Raw genomic sequence first — 19,242 nt, forward strand, 5'->3', positions numbered from 1 at the left:
ATATCCAGTTTGTTATGCCCTTGTTGAGGCAGAAACAACACAAACCTGGAAATGGTTTTTGCAACTGTTGAGAGATGACCTAGGGTGTACGGCTGAGTCTTGTTTCACTTTCATCAGTGACAGACAAAAGGTAATAACTTCTTAAGTGTTAATTAATACATTGCAAAAAACTTTGGTAGCAAAATATTGTGATTAATTGCATTTTGTATCACAGGGTCTGATTCCTGCTATGCTAGCTGTTTTCCTAATGGTGAGCACATATTTTGTTTGAGGCATATCCATGAGAACATGAAATCCAAGTGGCGTGGAGATCTTTACAAGAATTTGCTTTGGTCAGCCAGAAGGAAGACATCTATTCCATACTTTAACAAAGCTATGGAAGAAATTAAGACAACAGAACGAGCTATGTATGACTGGCTGAATGAGATCCCATACACCGCTTGGTCAAGAGCATATTTTTCTGGAAGAGCTTAATGTGATATATTGTTGAACAACACATGTGAGGTTTTTAACAGACAAATCGTAGGAGCAAGGGACAAGCCGATTATCACATGCCTAGAATTCATTCGGGAGTACATGACCAAGAGGATAGTGAATGTCAAGAAATTGCAAGCAAAGCGTATGGGGCCACTGACACCTCATGCCACTGAGGTCTTTGATGAGATCAAGAAACAGGCTGCTGAAATGTCTGTTTTAGTGGTTGATTCAGACAAGTATCAAGTAACAGGTCCGAGATCACAGTGTGTTGTGAATGTTAAACATAAAACTTGTGCATGCAGGAAGTGGGATTTGACAGGGATGCCTTGCAAACATGCAGTTGCAGCCATATGGGATATGTCAAGGGATAACATTGATGCTGGCATACCAGAAGAGTGGGTTTCTGATGTGTATTGGCTGTCAACATGGAAGGAAGTCTATGACAATGTGATAGAGCCAATCAACGGGCCCGAGATGTGGACTCCTTCAGAGTTTCCAACAACACTCATCCCATCAAAGCATCATACACAAGTTGGAAGGCCAAAGAAGAAACGAAAGAAGGCATTTGGTGAAAAAGAGCTTGAGCAGGAGTTCGACAAAGGAGGTAAAATGACCAGAAAGGGAACTAGCATGAAGTGTGGTAAATGTGGGAACATGGGTCACAATGTCAGGAGTTGCAAAGGACAAGGGGGTGAACAATCCACTGCTTCACAGGAATCACACACTGCCACTCAAGGTGCACCAGTTTACAATCTTGATGAGTGATGGATGGTTTGTAACTTTAGACTATGTTTGTTTGTTTGTTAAGTTTGTTCAAGACAATGTTTGGTTTGTAACTTTAGACTATGTTTGTTTGTTTGTTTGTTTGTTTGTTTGTTCAAGACAATGTTAGGTTTGTCAAGTTTGTTCAAGACAATGTTTGGTTTGTAGCTTTATGTTTGGTTTGTCAAGTTTGTATTTTGGTTTACAATGTTTGGTTTACATATGGCTGCTTTATTTTAGTTTACAATGTTTGGTTTACAATCTTTATGTTTGGTTCGTATATGGCTGCTTTAGTACAAATAATGTGTTCAAACAGAATTTTGGCGGAAAGTGATTCGATTACATTGCAACATTTAGTACAAAATACAAACATACAACCAAACAAATCTAGCCTACTTCCAGTGACAATCATCCAAACAAGACCAATCCGAATCAGAACCATGCTCCCCTTCATATGGGTCAAAGTACCAATCATCCTCTTCATCCCAATATGTGTAATCCCATGCATGTTCCAGCACTTCTTCAGGGTCATAATCCTTTGCCGGATCTCCAAATATCTTTTCATAATCAGTTTCTTGCTCCATGTAAGGTCTGAGTATCTTAGACTCTTGATCCTCAAAGTATACATAACTGTTTGGTTCTTCGGCTGCAACGACGTCTTCATCCTTAGCAATATCTTTCTCATTCTCAACTTTATCATTCTCTTTGTCAGCCATACCTACAGAATTACACGCAGGCTACCAAAACAAACATATAAGAACTTGAAAAGGACCATTGCATAAACTTGAAAACTCATAACTCAAATACAGTTACAGTCAAAATACACAACCAAATCCAATTTCTCCACATTAAACTACTTAAGCAAAAAAAGTAGAACAATCAAGACCCAAGTAATCACAAAGTACATCTTCAGTTTGAACACATCGCTATTCTTGTACCAAGCCAACTGTTCTTTGCACTTAGCCAACTCATCCTTATCTTTAATGCTTTGAATTAAAGCAGGCATTACCTCTCGACAAATCGGACACCCCTGTCCCTGTTCTTCACCAACATCAGCCCATCTGAGGAATCCACATCCTCCAACCTATTATCGGACATCATAAGCAAGAGTTTCAAACAAACTTGAGTTTCAATAAGCATAAAACAGAAGAAACTTACACATCGAAGATACCATCGACCAGGATTAGCTTTGGATTCTGATTGTTTCACCACTGTTTTCGCACCACAAGGACATATGATGTCTGAATCTTGAGTTTTGCCCTTGAATCGAAGCATAGAGGATGAAGATGAAGACATGTTCAGGGCAGTGAATTGAGGGATTCAAGCTTGAATTGGGGGTCGATTGAAGAAGAACAACGTTAGGGCAGTGAATTGAGGGTTCAAGCTTTTAATGGGGAAGATGAAGGGTACTTTGGACATTTCCATACAGACTAACGGTAACATTAACGTTGAAATGGTCAGGGGGTAAAGTTGCGACATAACCCCAAACAGTAGGGGGTAAAATTACAATTATTTCCTTAGAGGGTAGATATACCAATCACCCCAAACCTCAGGGGTAAAATTGCACTTTACTTATGAAAGAACACAAAACAGTACTTAAATTTAATCTCTGTTAATCGGGTCGAACTACTCAAACGGACTGACCCATACAATTTTTACTCCGTTTAATCACACAAACCACTTTTTCCGTCATCGTTCATCGTTTCTCATTGTCTTCTTCATCATATGAGCTTCCATCCTCCATAGCCAGTTCACAGGTAACCAGTTTCATTTCTTCAAATTGCACACAACTGTTGACTAATTCTCACCGATCCGATCAAAATCACTAGCTTAGGTGTACTCACCTTTATTTTCTTCCTTCAAATTATTCAAATCGGTCGTCAATTGATCAGATCGTATCGTTTTTCACCTCTCCTTTGATTTCTACATATCTAGACTGTTCAAATCTTTCGGAGGATCGAGAATTGAAAGATCTATGGAGTGGACGACGGTGCAGCATCTGGATCTGCGTCATGTTGGCCGCAGTTCGAAACCGTTTCAACCTCACGCTGCCACGTTTCATCCGAGTCAAGCCTTGGTGGCTGTTGCTGCTGGAACCTACATCATCGGTATAAATAATATTATCCATTCTATTGTCAATTATATTGTCAGTTTGGAGTAGAATTGTAGAAATCAACTTGTTAGCAAATAGATCTTCGTTAGGGTTCCGTACTTGTGTTTATTGTGCTAATTTATTAGGGGAAATGTTGAGTATGTTGATGATTTTGTGAGGAAGGTGAACATTTGAAGTGTTGTTGTCAGTTAGAAGTAGAAATCAACTTGTTAACAATATGGATCTTCGTTAGGGTTCTGGACTTATTGCGGTTACTGTGCTGATTTATTAGGGGAAATGTTGAGTATGCCACTGATTTAGTAAGGAAGGTGAACATTAGAAGTGTTGTTGTCAATTAGAAGTGGAAATCAACTTGTTACCAAAATAGATCTTCGCTAGGGTTTCGTACTTACTTGTTGCTATTACTGTGCTAATTTATTAGGGGAAATGTTGAGTTTGATACTGATTTAGTAAGGAAGGTGAACATTTGAAGTGTTGTTGTCAGTTGGAAGTAGAAATCAAATTGTTAGCAAAATAGATCTTTGTAGGGTTATCTACTTACTGCGTTTACTGTGCTAATTTATTAGAGGAAACGTTGAGTTTGTTACTGATTTAGTAAGGAAGGTGAGCATATGAAGTGTTGCTGTCAATTAGAAGTAGAAATCAACCTGTTAGCAAAATAGATCTTCGTTAGGGTTACGTACTTATTGCGTTTACTGTGCTAGTTTATTAGGGGAATGTTGAGTATGTTACTGGTTTAGTAAGGAAGGTGAAAATTTGAAGCGTTTGTTACTGGTTTGGTAAGGAAGGTGAACATTTGAAGTATTGTTGCCAATTGGAAGTAGAAATCGACTTGTTAGCAAAATCGATCTTCGTTAGGGTTCTGTACTTGTTGCGTTTACTGTGCTAATTTATTAGGGGAAATGTTGAGTATGTTATTGATTTAGTGAGGAAGGTGAACGTTTGAAGCGTTTGTTGTCAATTATAAGTGGAAATCAACTTGTTAGCTAAATCGATCTTCGTTTGGGTTCTGTAATTGTTGTGTTTACTGTGCTAATTTATTAGGGGAAATGTTGAGTTTGTTACTGATTTAGTAAGGAGGGTGAACATTTGAATTGTTGTTGTCAATCAGAATAGAAATCAACTTGTTAGCAAAATAGATCTTCGTTAGGGTTCCGTACTTGTTGCGTTTACTGTGCTAATTTATTAGGGGAAATGTTGAGTATGTTACTGATTTAGTAAGGAGGGTGAACACCTGAAGTGTTGGTACAAAAGTAGTTATTATGATGTTAAATGTTTGTATACATATGCAGAGTTTGATGCTTATACTGGTAGCAAGATATCTTCGATCAACATTGGTGCTCCTGTGGTTCGGATGTCTTATAGTCCCACTAGTGGCCATGCGGTCGTTGCTATACTTGAGGTTCGTTTCTTTTGCTCTGTTCATGATTTTTAGGCTTAGGAGTTCTTTCCGTTTCAGTTAAACTTCTGAGTGTTTGGAAATGGCTCTTGAATCCTAGTTGATGCATCTGGCTTTTCGTTTTTGTGAAAATGGATAGCACTAAAGATTTGATGATATGTCTCAACTATTTAATGGGAGAATTAGCAGTGTGTTTACATTATGATATCTTCTTCCTCATGTGTAATGTGTTGGTATTATTTTGTGTGTTAAAAAAATTATTCACTTATTTCAGGATTGCACAATCAGATCATGTGATTTTGATACAGAGCAAACTTGGGTTTTGCATTCTCCTGAAAAGAAGATGGAACGCATTACAATCGACACAGAAGTCTATCTGGCCCTTACCCCTCTCCAACCAGTAGTATTTTTTGGTTTCCATCGCAGGATGAGCGTAACAGGTTTATTTTACTGACACTTATTTTTATATATATTTTTTTGCTGCCGTCTATTTATTTGATCTGGTACAAATAATTTGTATCCTCTTTCCTCTACATATCAAAGGGTAGAAGAGAAAGTAAAGGAAAGAGAATCCGTATCATCTCATATGTGTTTTCGTGTATATCATTTTACATAAAATGCTACTTTATCCGACTGAATACATGAAACTAGCAATGATTGGTGGTGGTGGTGGTGGTGGATACTTGTAAGTTGTCAAGAAAATGACACACATCAACACCTTAGGAATTTCACTTCTAGTGTTTCCATGAGAATTAGCTTAATTCTATTACTAGCATAAGGGCACCTTGTAGCAAACAAGACCGTATTGTAGATTTTCCTCCTCATATTGTAAGGTCATTTTTCATGGTATTGGAAGTATTATTTTGATTTTCCTTTTCATGTAAATTATAAGCTAGTACTCTTAAAGATAGCATTTGAATTATAACTTGTATATCTGTTCAGATGTATGTGAGAATGTCTTTATGTGTTTAGGGAGTGAACAATATGTTCATGGATTTTTTTTAGCAAGATCAACCATACCCTTCAATTTCGAAAGTACATGAATAATATCCTATAATGGAGACATCTTATTATTATTAAAAGTTTGGTAGTACTGATTCCAACAGTTAATAGACTATGTCCAAATTACAAACACCAATAGTATTTGATCATAAGGGAGCAGGATTAAATGATAAACACCACTGTACAAGGTTTTAGTCACAGCTGCTCAAATGCTAGGTGAATTTGTTGTAATATGTGAAAAAAATGGGTGCTTAACTGTTTAATGCTGAAAATATGAAGTATTGCTTACCACTTTCTTTATTCAATCCTAATAGTATTTATAAAGTGATTTTACTATCTTTGTATAAGTGGTATACTAAGTGATTTAACTTTATTAGCAAACCACTGAACAATTATATAGAGAGTGTTGATAACCAAATGACTTTAAGGACCTGCTAGAGGCGTTTATAACCAAATGGTAGGTTCTCTACTAGCATAAGAGAAAGGGTATGCCACAACTTGTGGTTGAATCAGTTAGATTATATAGGTATAGATTTGGCTGAAAACTTTGATTCGAAGAAAATATTCTGTAAGGGTAAAAACCTGCAGTAATCTTTATATATTTAATTTCTGATATGAGGACGGTATTGATTTGCTGTTGATTCATTTAAACAATGGAAAAGGGATACATAAGAGATGGTTGGTTTCTAAAATTTCCTAAAAAGTAACAGCATATTCACAATTTTTTGTGTTCCATGCTACAATAAATAGTTTTGTCAAAATAACCAGAGTAATTTATCTAATTCGACTTATAAGTTATAATTTTGCTGTATGAAGTTGTTGGAACTGTTGAAGGGGGAAGAGCTCCAACAAAAATAAAGACAGATCTGAAGAAACCCATTGTCAATCTTGCTTGCCATCCCCGCCTTGCTGTACTGGTAAGTTCTTTTCTTTTGTTAAATCTGTTTCAGGTTTTTTCACAAAGTGTATTTCTTATTTTCTGTTTATCACCTTCGCCTGTCTAACCAATTGATATCAATTTAACTTCTTGATTTCAGTATGTCGGTTATGCAGATGGTCTGATTCGCGCTTACAACATTCATACGTATGCTGTTCTCTACACCTTACAACGTAAGATTTGAACTAAACAATACTGTAGGTTACATTTATTTTCATGTGATTAATATTATGTTTGGTGTACCTATAGTTGATAATACCATTAAGCTTATGGGTGCTGGAGCATTTGCTTTCCATCCAACTCTGGAATGGATTTTTGTTGGTGATAGACGTGGTACCCTTCTTGCTTGGGATGTATCTACTGAGAGACCTATCATGATTGGAATGTAATCTCTCTCTCTCCTCTCTCTCTCTCACACACACACGCTTTCTCTCTCTCTCTCCCCTTATGTGTGTGTGTTCAGTAAAGTTTTACTTTTTGGTTTCATTTACACTTGCAATTTGCAGTACACAAGTGGGCTCTCAACCAATTACATCGGTTGCGTGGCTCCCGGTATTGAGAATACTCGCTACTCTATCCAAGGATGGAACTCTTCAAGTTTGGAAAACACGAGTTGTAGCGAGTTCTAATAGGCCTCAGGTGCAATCTAACTTTTTTGAGCCTGCAGGTTAGTAAGGGCTATAGTTATTTCCACTTCAAATATTCTATTTTCATGTAATTAGTTTTTAATCATATATTGGTAATGTTTTAAATTTTAATTTTTTTGATGTTTTGTAGCAATTGAACAAATTGATATCCCACGCATTTTATCCCAACAAGGTGGTGAAACTGTTTATCCTCTACCAAAGATTAGAAGTCTTGAAGTTCATCCAAGATTAAATTTAGCAGCCTTGATGTTTGCAGTTAAGTGTTGCCTTTGATACCCATCTATCGGTATAAATTGCTTACATGTTGAAAAGTAATTACTTGTTTTTTTTTTCTAGCAGAATATGACAGGTGGTGACAATGCAAGAAATAAAGCTGCCTACACTAGAGAAGGAAGAAAGCAACTCTTTGCAGTTCTGCAAAGTGCAAGGGGATCTTCAGGTGATTTTAGTTTTGGTTCTTATTGTGGAAGATTGTCAGTCATGTTAACAATGGATGTGTCCAACCATTTTTAACTGCATCATTAGCAAAATCTTTGGTTTTCGTTGCAAACTATTACTTATAGAGTTATAGGTTGTAGTAGGGATGGGCTTTTTTTTCCCAAATACCCGTACCTGTACTATACCGATTTTAGGTATTTGGTACATGTATCGGTACCCAGTTTTATTGATTTTGGTATTCGGTACTTTCGGTATTGGTACGGGTACGGGTAAAAAATTTTATGTAGACCTTTAAAAGTTTTTTTTGTATTATGTTTTATTTTGTATTATGGTATTTATAGTACTTGTATTGATTTTACCTATATGTTACCCGTATCGTATCGTATTGGTACTCGTACCAATTTTACTTATTTGGTACTCGTACTATATTGGCACTCATGTCAATTTTACCTATTTAGTACCCGTACAAGTGCTCAAAAACTAAATAAAAACAAAATGGTACCAAAGCGGGTACCGTACCGAAAATACCCGTACTGTACCTATATATTTGGTACGGTATCTGGTACCCAGTTTTGTTCAAATTCGGTACCTGTACGGGTATGGGTACGGGTACGGGTACTGTACCAATCCCATCCCTAGGCTGTACTGAGAACCAAATGATTTATTTGGTACACACGTATTAATGCTCTAAAAAACTGTGAACCCATATCTTATATTCACCAAGGCAGGACTTTAGTTTAAGCTAGTGTGCATAAATTTGCTATTAGCTGTTATGCAGTGTTTTCACGACCGGACCGGCCGGTCAGACCGGTCGGGCCGGGAATCGGTCAAGGCAACGGTCCGGTTATGTGTAGTTGAGCCGTTTTACAAAGAACCGGCCGAACCGGTTAACCGGAATCAAAGGTTCAACCGGAAATGGCTAATCCAGACTTAAAAAATGATCAGAAATTCTAAGTCTTCAATAAACGACAAACTGCCTTCAATAGGAGCAAAACAAGTGGTTTTCGAGTAGAGAGGGGTAGAGAGATAACACAGGTAGGAAAATAGGGAGGCAAACGAGAGAGAAAGTGAGATCGACGGAGGCGTGCAACGGTTGAACATAAGACGGCAGCAGGTGAGGGATGGGTGGTGCTTTCTCTGATTGCCTTCGTCTCTCTGTGTGCTTGTAGCCTTCATAATTTAAGAAAGTTAATAAATTTGTTTTCCCAATTCCCATATAACAGCTGTCTCCGGTTCACCATATGGCTTTTCACTTCCTTTTTTATTCTTTTTAGTTTATTTAAAACATTAGATTTGTATTTCTTTTAGAACCTATATAAAAAAACCCAAGTAACTAACAATTATTATCACGTACGGTATACACACATATGTATTCAATTAATAATACGATTTTAATTTTTGTATTGGCTTTTATATATGATGTTGTCTATTTATGTTTAATGTTTGAGAAACAATTTTGGTTTATTTTCTATATTTTTTGAAGATTAAATTATTTATGATATCATCCGATTCTTGAATCCGGTCCGACCGATCCAACCGGTCGACCAGTGAACCGGTAAACCGACCGGTTCACTATCCGGTTCGGTCATGAAAACATTGCTCTTAAGTAGAAAGCTAATATTGACTGCGGGACTGAGGGAAATGATTCATGCAACATGTGTTATTTTTTCATGCAAGATGTTCTAGTGACATTTACGGAAAATAAAACTTAAAAAAATTCTTGGATTATTCAAATTATACTGTATAACATTACACTTTTCTGTTCCCTTTCTGTCCTCCAATTTTCTTATCTCTTCTACTACTAGCATGCGCTTTATGTTTTTTGTATGTCCGAAAACGGTAAATGACAGAAATAAAAAAGAACAGCAGCAATCTGCTTTCAGGGTCATCACTCAACTCTCTTGCTAACACTTTAGCCTCTTTTACAAGCACGTACTTTATGCAAGATTTCTGTAGTAACTTTTCATACTGATATTCATGTGGTTTTGACAGCATCTGCTTTGAAAGAGAAACTTCAAGCCCTCGGGTCATCAGGTATTTTAGCAGAGCATCAACTTCAAGCCCAGTTGCAAGAGCATCATATGAAAGGGTATGCCTCATTATTAATTTTGTGATAGTCGCTACAAGATGATGGTTTTATGTTAGTTGGGTGCTCTTATTTTGACGTATTATGGGAAATTCCAATATTATGTTAATGATTCTAAATTAATTCTTATTTTGCTATTAAACTGTTTTTTGCCAGGCCCAGTCAGCTTACAATTTCAGACATTGCACGCAAGGCTTTTCTCTTCAGTGTATGTTTACGTTCTTTACTTATCAACTATCCACCGAATTTAATCTGTCCCAAGTCCCAACAAAGATCAAAACTTCTATTCTAGGGATTAAAAGGCTTACTTCTTTAACTATTCGAGAACTAAATTTCTGATTACATTAAACTTCATAGCAAGTTAAAACTATTATACATTTGCAATAAATCCTCTAATTTACTTCTAAGTTCTAACATTAATAAGCTGTGGCGTTGAGCATTGAACATAGATCATATCAATAGCAGTTCGAAGTACTAAATCTGATATAAAACTCAGAATGTTGGTTTGTCTGGTTTTGCAGCACTTTATGGAAGGACATGCGAAAAGTGCCCCAATATCTCGTCTACCTCTCATCACCATCTTAGACGCTAAAAATTATCTCAAAGATATTCCAGTTTGCCAGGTAATTTTGTTTACTGTGGATTTATAGTTTATAAACGCATGTTACTCAAGTTTTTAAAAATGTTTCTGATTGCAATTGGTGACTTGGACAGCCAATTCATTTGGAGCTAAACTTTTTCAGTAAAGAGAATCGGGTGCTTCATTATCCTACTAGGGCTTTCTATATAGAAGGTGTAAACCTAATGGCATACAATCTATCTACTGGAGCTGAAACTGTCTACAAGAAGCTTTTTGCATCGGTACCATGCCATATCTTCTCCGTTTTTATTTTACTTTTGATTCCATATGTTATACTGAGGTGAAAGTTATCTACTTTTAGATGCCTGGACATGTTGAGTTCCACGGGAAGTACATGCTTCACAGTAGAAAGCAACACTTGTTTCTTATAGTTTACGAGTTTAATGGTGCTTCTAGTGAAGTGGTTCTTTACTGGGAAAACACCAGCTCCCAGTCATCAAACAGTAAAGCCAATACAATCAAAGGTTAGTTGACTTTTTAGCTCTACCTAAATCCATTTTGTTATTCTTTTAGAATCATGTTTTTATTCTAATGAAAACTTTTTAGGTCGAGATGCTGCGTTTATCGGTCTAAATGACGGTCAGTTTGCAATTCTTGATGAGGATAAGATTGAACTTTCTGTATATACATTGCCTGGAGGTTCTTCAAAACCTGCTGCTGAAAAGAATATGATAGATGATCAAAAACAATATGAAGAGCTTGATGTTTCCTCAATCAAGGCCCCCCTGCAATTTACCTTTGAAAGTGAAGTTGATCGCATTTTTTCTACTCCAGTAGGTAAGCGGCAATAAGCAATAGTTTATTGGTGTTTGATGCTTGTAGTAGTTCATTTCACTTTCTGATCAAGTTTTAATGTAATGTAGAATCAACTTTGATGTTTGCTTGTTTTGGGGACAAAATTGGCATGGCAAAGCTTGTTCATGGATACAGCATTTCTACTTCTGATGGTCCTAACATGTCAACAAAAGGTGAAGGCAAAAAGTCAATCAAGTTGAAAACAAACGAGATTGTTTTGCAGGTTGGTACCTTAACTTTTTAAGAAAGGCTTCACAGTATTAACAATTAGTCAACTTTTTTTATTTATTCATTTTATAATATCTTTTCAGGTTCATTGGCAAGAAACTCTTAGGGGCTGTGTTGCTGGAATATTAACTACACACAGAGTACTTATTGTTTCTGCTGATCTAGATATTCTCGCAAGCAGTTCTATGAAATTTGATAAAGGACTTCCTTCAATATCCTCTGTCACGTCACGTTACTGTCATATTTTTATAGTATTTTATTTAATCTAAAAAGTTACTGTTAAGCTAATTTATTTGGATACTTAACTTCGCATTACTTTAGATCTCTTTTGTGGGTTGGGCCAGCACTTATGTTCTCCACCACCACTGCCATCAGTGTGCTGGGATGGGACGGGAAAGTAAGGACCATTCTTTCCATCAGTATGCCTAATGCAGGTGAGATCTTTATATAATTTATATTTTGATATGAATTGTTTGATGACACATCATTATATGCAGTGCTGGTTGGGACTTTGAATGATCGATTGTTGCTTGCAAACCCAACCGAAATAAACCCAAGACAAAAGAAGGGTATGGAGATAAAGCATTGCCTTGTAGGGCTTCTTGAACCTCTTCTTATTGGTTATGGCACCATGCAACAAAATTTTGAGCAGAAGCTCGACCTCTCGGAGATATTATACCAAATAACGTCAAGGTTTGACAGCTTACGGATTACTCCAAGATCTCTTGATATCCTTGCTACTGGTGCTCCTGTGTGTGGTGATCTTGCTGTATCATTATCCCAATCAGGGCCTCAGTTTACTCAGGTGACTTCTAAATTATATCTCTCATTATATTAATTAGCAGTTTTAACCTTATTACCACAATTACTTTTTTTTTTTAACTTTTTTAGTGTTATTTAAATTAGGTGCTGCGGGGATCTTATGCTATTAAAGCTCGTCGGTTTTCAACTGCTTTATCTGTTCTCAAGGACGAGTTTCTGAGATCTAGAGATTATCCACAATGCCCTCCAACCTCACACTTGTTCCACCGCTTTAGACAACTGGGATATGCATGTATCAAGTATGTTGCTAACATACATACTTTATAATACATATAAATGCTATTTTGGTTAAAAAAAAAAAAAATTAAAGTGTGAATGGAAATATGAAATTTACAGGTATGGTCAGTTTGACAGCGCAAAGGAGACCTTTGAAGTAATATCCGACTATGAAAGCTTGCTGGACTTGTTTATATGCCACCTCAACCCTAGTGCAATGCGCCGACTTGCTCAGAGATTGGAAGAAGAGGATGCTGACTCAGAATTAAGGCGTTATTGTGAAAGAATACTAAGAGTGCGTTCCACTGGATGGACACAAGGCATTTTTGCCAATTTTGCTGCTGAAAGTATGGTCCCTAAAGGACCTGAATGGGGTGGTGGAAATTGGGAAATCAAAACACCCTCAACTACAAAGAGTATTCCTCAATGGGAATTAGCTGCTGAGGTCATGCCATATATGAGAACTGACGATGGCAGCATACCCTCGTTATCTACCGATCATATTGGTGTCTACCTCGGGTTAATTAAAGGAAGGGGTAATATTGTTGAAGTTAGTGATAGCAGCTTGGTAAAAGCTTTCAAGTCTGATGGTACAAATGTTAAGTCAAACGATGGTCAAAGTCAAACATCTCTTGTCGCTTCCACTTCCAACCAGCCACCATCTGCTAGTGGTGGGGATTCATTAATGAACCTTGGGTCTCTTACTAACATATCAGCAACGTCTTCGAGTGCAGTGGATGAACAGGCCAAAGCTGAGGATGAATTTAAAAAATCTTTATATGGTAATGTTGGAGATGGTAGCAGTAGTGATGAGGAGGGTGTTTCTAAAACTAAAAAGCTGAGAATTAGGATCAAAGATAAACCTGCTGCTAATGCTACCGTTGATGTTGATAAAATTAAGGAAGCGACACAAAAGTTTAAACTTGGTGATGGATTGGGTGCTCCTATTCATAGGACTAAATCACTAACTAATCAATTCCAAGAACTTAGCTTGAATACCCCTCCTCAGTATGCTGTTGCTACCACTGGTCCCCCTGTTTCTGCCCCAGTTGATCCTTTCGGAACCAGCTCATTCACACAAACCGGGCCTGTATTCCCTGCTGGTCCTATGCCCACAGGAGCTGCAGTTGGGCCCCGGCCCATTCCGGAAGACTTCTTCCAGAATACTATACCGTCTCTCCAGGTGGCTGCAGCATTGCCCCCTCCGGGCACTTATCTCTCAAGATATGATCAGAATTCTCAAGGGGTGGAAACCAATAAGGTGTTACCAAACCAAGTGACTTCATCTGTGCCTAATGTCAGCGGAATTCCTATTCCTCAAGTATCCATGCAGCCCGTTGCTACCGAGTCGTTTGGGCTTCCTGATGGCGGTGTTCCACCACAATCAGTAAGTCAACCTGCGGCTATGCCACATCCTCATGCCCAGTCAGCAAATGTTCCTATCTCGACCCAGCCTCTTGACCTGAGCTCACTTGAAGGTCCAGGCTCTGTAACTGCAGTAAAATCTTCTGAACCACCCCCTCCAACATCTGTACGTCCAGGGCAGGTGAATAACTTTCCTCTTTTTTTTTCCCATTTAAAATCTTTTACTTTGTTTTTTATTCCTTTTCAAAATAATAAATGTGTTTTAATAGGTTCCTCGTGGGGCTGCTGCTTCAGTTTGTTTCAAAACTGGTCTTGTCCATCTTGAGCAGAATCAATTACCAGACGCTTTATCTTGTTTTGATGAAGCTTTCCTTGCATTAGCAAAGGATAATTCTCGTGGCGCAGACATAAAGGCACAGGCCACCATTTGTGCTCAATACAAAATCGCGGTTACTCTACTTCAGGTGCGGTAATCATTAAATAACTATTTTTTCTACATAAAAAGCACTTTTCTTTCCAAAATTTTGAAGATATCATAATCTGTTGTGTACGTATATGTATTTTGATGCTGGTAGGAAATCGGTCGGTTGCAAAAGGTTCAAGGTCCAAGTGCCATCAGTGCAAAGGACGAGATGGCAAGATTGTCACGTCATCTTGGTTCATTACCTCTTCAAGCAAAACACAGAATAAACTGCATAAGAACAGCCATAAAGAGAAACATGGATGTGCAAAATTACGGATATGCCAAACAGATGCTTGAGTTGCTTTTGTCAAAAGCACCTCCAGGCAAGCAAGACGAGTTAAGAAGCTTGATTGACATATGCGTCCAAAGGGGTTTGACCAATAAATCCATTGACCCGTTTGAAGACCCTTCCCAGTTCTGTGCTGCCACCCTTAGCCGTTTATCCACCATCGGGTATGATGTTTGCGATCTTTGTGGGGCCAAATTTTCTGCACTTGCTTCACCCGGTTGCATCATTTGTGGTATGGGAAGTATTAAGAGATCTGATGCACTTGCTGGACCGGCTCCTGTTCCATCACCTTTTGGTTGATCTTTCTTCATCTACTTTTCTTATATTCATGGGCCGGTTTGATTGTTTTGCTGGGTGTGTTTTGTGTAAGATGAATGTATGTTTTTGGTGTAAAATCTAAGAATCCACATAGGACCCCACTTCTGATTTATTTTTGTACAAACCCAAATATTTGTTCTTCACGGGCGCCTTTTTATAAGTGGTAGCAATTTTTTTCCACAATTTCTCAAATTTCTTCCAAAGTCATAGGCGATTGGGGTTGTTGATTGCTTTGCAATTGATGGCTATTGCGAGCGATTCTTTAGTCTGTAATGTGCACTCATGGGGCTTTAAGACTTGACAATCACAAGTCTGGATGTATTATGAACTGTTGGCTCGAATTGTATTGATGTCAAGTTTCATAAGAGAGGTGATTTTGTTGTTAGGGTTCTTTATACTTTGGATCTGATACTGGCATGTTTACGTGAACAATAACTGTAAACTATATTTTGATGATCAAATCGAGTGAATCTGGCTGTTTTTTTTCCAGCAGTTGTATGTTATAAACAAGATGTGGTTTTGTTGCGCAAAATGTTACATTTTCCACTTCAAAAGCACATCGGTGTAGTCGACTTAATTAACATAACGAAACTCAAGATGGCAGTGGGTGTTCTAGTGTCATTTGAATAGTGAATGATTTTATGCATTGGCTTGAAATCCATTTCAGTGTACATGGTTGATAACATTTTTAGTGAGGGGGGACACACTAAAATTTAATATAGAACATCCACAACAGTCATTTTTAAAGTGTGTTTTAGGAGAGAGGAAATGCTGTAGGAGAGAGGCCAAGGTGGGTGCTCGTGTGCCTCAAGAACGTGTTTTGTGAGCAAAGGGAGGAGGGATTGGGTGTGTTTTCAGGGCGTTTCTGGAGGCGGGTTTGGTTATGAAAGAGGCAAAGTGTGGGTCAGATGAGCAAGTGTTTACATGGAACCGGTTTGAATCCTATATTGCAAATGGGTCTAGTATAAATATATATATGAAAAGTAGCCCACTTGGTAGAGGCTCTTGCCTCTTAATAGAAGGTCTTATGTCCAATCCCAAGCAAGGAGTAGATTAGTAATTATTTGGTGTAATTTAGGGGTATATAAGGTTTTGCCATTCAAAAAAAATATGAAATGCAATAAAATCTCATAATTGTGATGACATATAGTTAACATTGAAATTTGGATACTAGGTTTCATTGATTGATAATCCATTTAGTTTTTCTTTTTATTAATTTGAATTTTTAATACATTATTCTTTACCCAGTGACGGATCTAGAAAATCTTCGTAGCGGTAATGTTTTATAAAAAAAAAAAGGTAATGAAATCGAAAAAAAGGTCAAATTTTTCCAAAATTTACACTACCGCCGGAGCACAAAGCGGTAGCGGAGGCTACCCCCTTCCCCTAAGGTAGATTCGCCATTGTCTTTACCCATTCTTTATCTAATAATAAAATAAAAGCATTATTGTGTAAAACAATGATTATGCTCATTCTTTGCTTTGCTTCGCTTCTGGAACTATATATACTTGAAATAAAGTAAGACTTTACTCACTATATATACGAAGTAGTAATTACATTCAAGTCAGTCAGAAGTATTGTAGAATCTCCATCAATTACCCACAAAGGTACACACTTATTCATTCTCTCCCTTTTAGTGTTCCAAGTTAAGTTTGACTCGTTAAAAGAACTCAATTTCAAGCTTGCCTCGTGTTAGGAGTTTTAAAAGCCTGAATAGAATATTATGTATTGTTGATTTTTATCATATTTATCATTTCATTTACAAATATAACTTCTTTACAAATATTTTTAATTTCTTTTTATATATATGTTTGTAAGGAAGCACCAATTTTAAGCAGAGAACCACAAACTATAAGCACGCATGTATGTAATGTATGAAGTATAATCACATGTAGTATGTAGGGGAAAGTTACTGTACAAATAAACTTAGCGTACTAAACATACAAATGGCATGAAAAGGACAAAAGGAGGCGGTGACATTTTTGTAATTATCTGCTTGTAGGGTAATTATCAAAATTACTCTACAAGTGATACTGTAGAGTAATTTTGATCTTTTGTAGAGTAATTTTGTAAAATGTTCATGTAGAGTAATTTTGGTCTTGTAGGGTAATTATCAAAATTACACTACCCCCCCCCCTCCCAAAAAAAAAAAAAAAAAACCCTAACCCCCCTCCCCCTCTCACCCCCCAAAAGCTGTAGAATAATTTTGATCTTTTGTAGAGTAATTTTGTAAAATGTTCATATAGAGTAATTTTGGTCTTGTAGGGTAATTATCAAAATTACACTACCCCCTCCCCCCACCACCACCCCTAAAAACCTAAAAAAACCTAACCCCCCACCCCCCCCCCCCCAACCCATAAAAAAAAACTAAAAGCTAAAAACTAAACATAAAGCTAAACTCCATAACTAAATGCTAACAAAATTACTCTACAATATCATTTTACAAAATTACTCTACAAGATCAAAATTACTCTACAGGATCATTTCGGTAATTGTAAGCCTCTTCAACATTCCACATTTCAAGTTTTTTTTTTCATTAGTTTTATACATTATTTTTCATCTCCTGGCACAAATGAACCCATATTTAATGCATTTAGACATACTAAAAAAATTCATAGTTTGAATAATCCGTAAAGATTTTGTGTTATTAAAGTTTACTCAGTTTCTATGTATCAGGCTTAGGAAAAAATGAAAAAAAATTCAAAGATGTTGATCATCCCAACCTTGTTCACCTGCCGGTCAGTCAATGATGAATCACACATCTTATCACAACAAATATTTGAAGGCAAGAGTTATGTGTAAGGAAAAGATGCTAAGGGCCACCTCATACATGTTCTTCATGACCATGTTATATGGTTGTCGTGTTTGCGATTAATACATTGATGTTAATTGTGCATTTATGCCTGAAGAAATTACACATGCGAATCACTTACTTACAAGAGTAGATGGTGCTTCATCAAGCAGTGTATCTAAGATGGAATGTCACGCATGTTGTGTGAGTATTGCTTTACCACATGTATCTCCCGAAAGAAGATTTGTTTATATATATGAAGAAAAGAAAGGTATGGTATGATAAAGCAGTGTGGACCTCAAACAAACAAGCTTAGAGTTTTATCCAAGTCAAATGATGAGACCGTCATTGGGACGATGATATCCAATAGCTTCTGTGCTGTTAAGGGATTATTCAGCGGAATCAATAAGTCAACCTGCGGTTATGCCATGTCTCATGCCCAGTCAGCAAATGTTCCTGTCTCGTCCCAGGTTCGGTATATGCACCAAAATCTTCAAAACCACCCCCTCCAACATATGTACATCCATGACAGGTGAACAAAACTGGACTTGTCAATTACATTTCATATATACTTGAGCCGGTTTTGCTGCTGGGTGTGTAAGTAAGATGAATGCATGTATGTTTTAGTTGTTATTTCTCTGTGTACAAACAAACTCAAATATTGATTTTTCATGAGCCTTGTTGTGTGTGTATAAGAAAGAGGTAGCTCCTCCAATATGCCAATTTTGGAATTATAGCCTTACAAACTTGTAATCCATTTCATTAAAACCAATTCAAAACATGACCATTCAACGTACACCAATGCAATTCAACAGAATTTGAAAGTAGCCTCTAGTAACAATGAGATTCAACATAATTTCATTTTCCAGTTAACCTTTTCAATATTGACAAACAGTCTCAACATTCAACACAATTGAGTTGACCTAACACACTTAAGTATTAGCATAAGAGAATTGACACTTAAAAACAACAATATCAGTAAGACATAATCCACAAATAACCATATTGACATTAGGGAGCTACACTTTTGGGCACCATACCGTTTTCAAAAATGGTCACTGGGAGATACTTTTGATCAACGGATTCAGAAGGACATACACATCGATATCTATCAACTGTCAAAGCAAAATTATCACTGTCATTAGCTAATTTGACAAACAAAAGTTTGTCATCTTTCTTTACACCATAAGCAAAAGTTAACTCATGAAAGTTAAAATAAAGTTTTAACCATATTTGTTCATCTAAATTTCACACCTTAAACTATTCCCTTTGAGATACACGAACTTCTTTTCAGCCAGTTGAGCGAACAACTTGTAGGCTGCCAGCTTTAAAAGACTCGAGGAGCTCCATTGGCACCGCATGCTTCACCACCGTGAGTTTCAGCAGCATGGGTAATGAATGGCCTTGGCCCTTGAAAATATAATGTTATGAGTGACAACAAATTGATTACTCTC

At 37.0% G+C, this 19,242-nt stretch overlaps 1 protein-coding gene across 2 annotated transcripts; it reads left to right on the forward strand.

Annotated features, from left to right (window-relative positions):
* Positions 1 to 2,856: 2,856 nt before the first annotated feature.
* On the forward strand, positions 2,857 to 15,180 carry LOC110908196. 2 transcript variants are annotated; one of them, XM_022153099.2, is made up of 24 exons: positions 2,857 to 2,996; positions 3,175 to 3,347; positions 4,645 to 4,754; positions 5,026 to 5,191; positions 6,570 to 6,670; positions 6,791 to 6,863; positions 6,940 to 7,075; positions 7,197 to 7,357; positions 7,468 to 7,592; positions 7,674 to 7,776; positions 9,768 to 9,864; positions 10,018 to 10,069; positions 10,383 to 10,484; positions 10,576 to 10,722; positions 10,803 to 10,965; positions 11,048 to 11,278; positions 11,365 to 11,519; positions 11,608 to 11,736; positions 11,841 to 11,958; positions 12,022 to 12,329; positions 12,431 to 12,585; positions 12,683 to 14,108; positions 14,197 to 14,391; positions 14,503 to 15,180. In XM_022153099.2, the coding sequence occupies exons 2-24, from the start codon at positions 3,215 to 3,217 to the stop codon at positions 14,977 to 14,979; spliced, it is 4,863 nt and encodes a 1,620-aa protein (XP_022008791.1). In that variant the 5' UTR covers positions 2,857 to 2,996; positions 3,175 to 3,214; the 3' UTR covers positions 14,980 to 15,180. The 2 variants fall into 2 exon arrangements, with proteins under 2 accessions (XP_022008791.1, XP_022008792.1); XM_022153100.2 differs by having other exon boundaries at positions 7,677 to 7,776.
* The last annotated feature ends 4,062 nt before the right edge of the window (positions 15,181 to 19,242 follow it).

Source organism: Helianthus annuus, chromosome 9 (genome assembly GCF_002127325.2).
Source record: "Helianthus annuus cultivar XRQ/B chromosome 9, HanXRQr2.0-SUNRISE, whole genome shotgun sequence".
Classification (NCBI taxonomy): domain Eukaryota; kingdom Viridiplantae; phylum Streptophyta; class Magnoliopsida; order Asterales; family Asteraceae; genus Helianthus; species Helianthus annuus.

Excerpts from the sequence above, each read along its gene's own strand:
- LOC110908196 (XM_022153099.2), top strand. The coding sequence starts at position 3,215 with ATGGAGTGGACGACGGTGCAGCATCTGGATCTGCGTCATGTTGGCCGC. Across the intron at positions 11,520-11,607 it reads CAAACGAGATTGTTTTGCAG|GTTCATTGGCAAGAAACTCT; the intron begins GTTGGTACCTTA and ends ATATCTTTTCAG. Across the intron at positions 14,109-14,196 it reads CATCTGTACGTCCAGGGCAG|GTTCCTCGTGGGGCTGCTGC; the intron begins GTGAATAACTTT and ends GTGTTTTAATAG.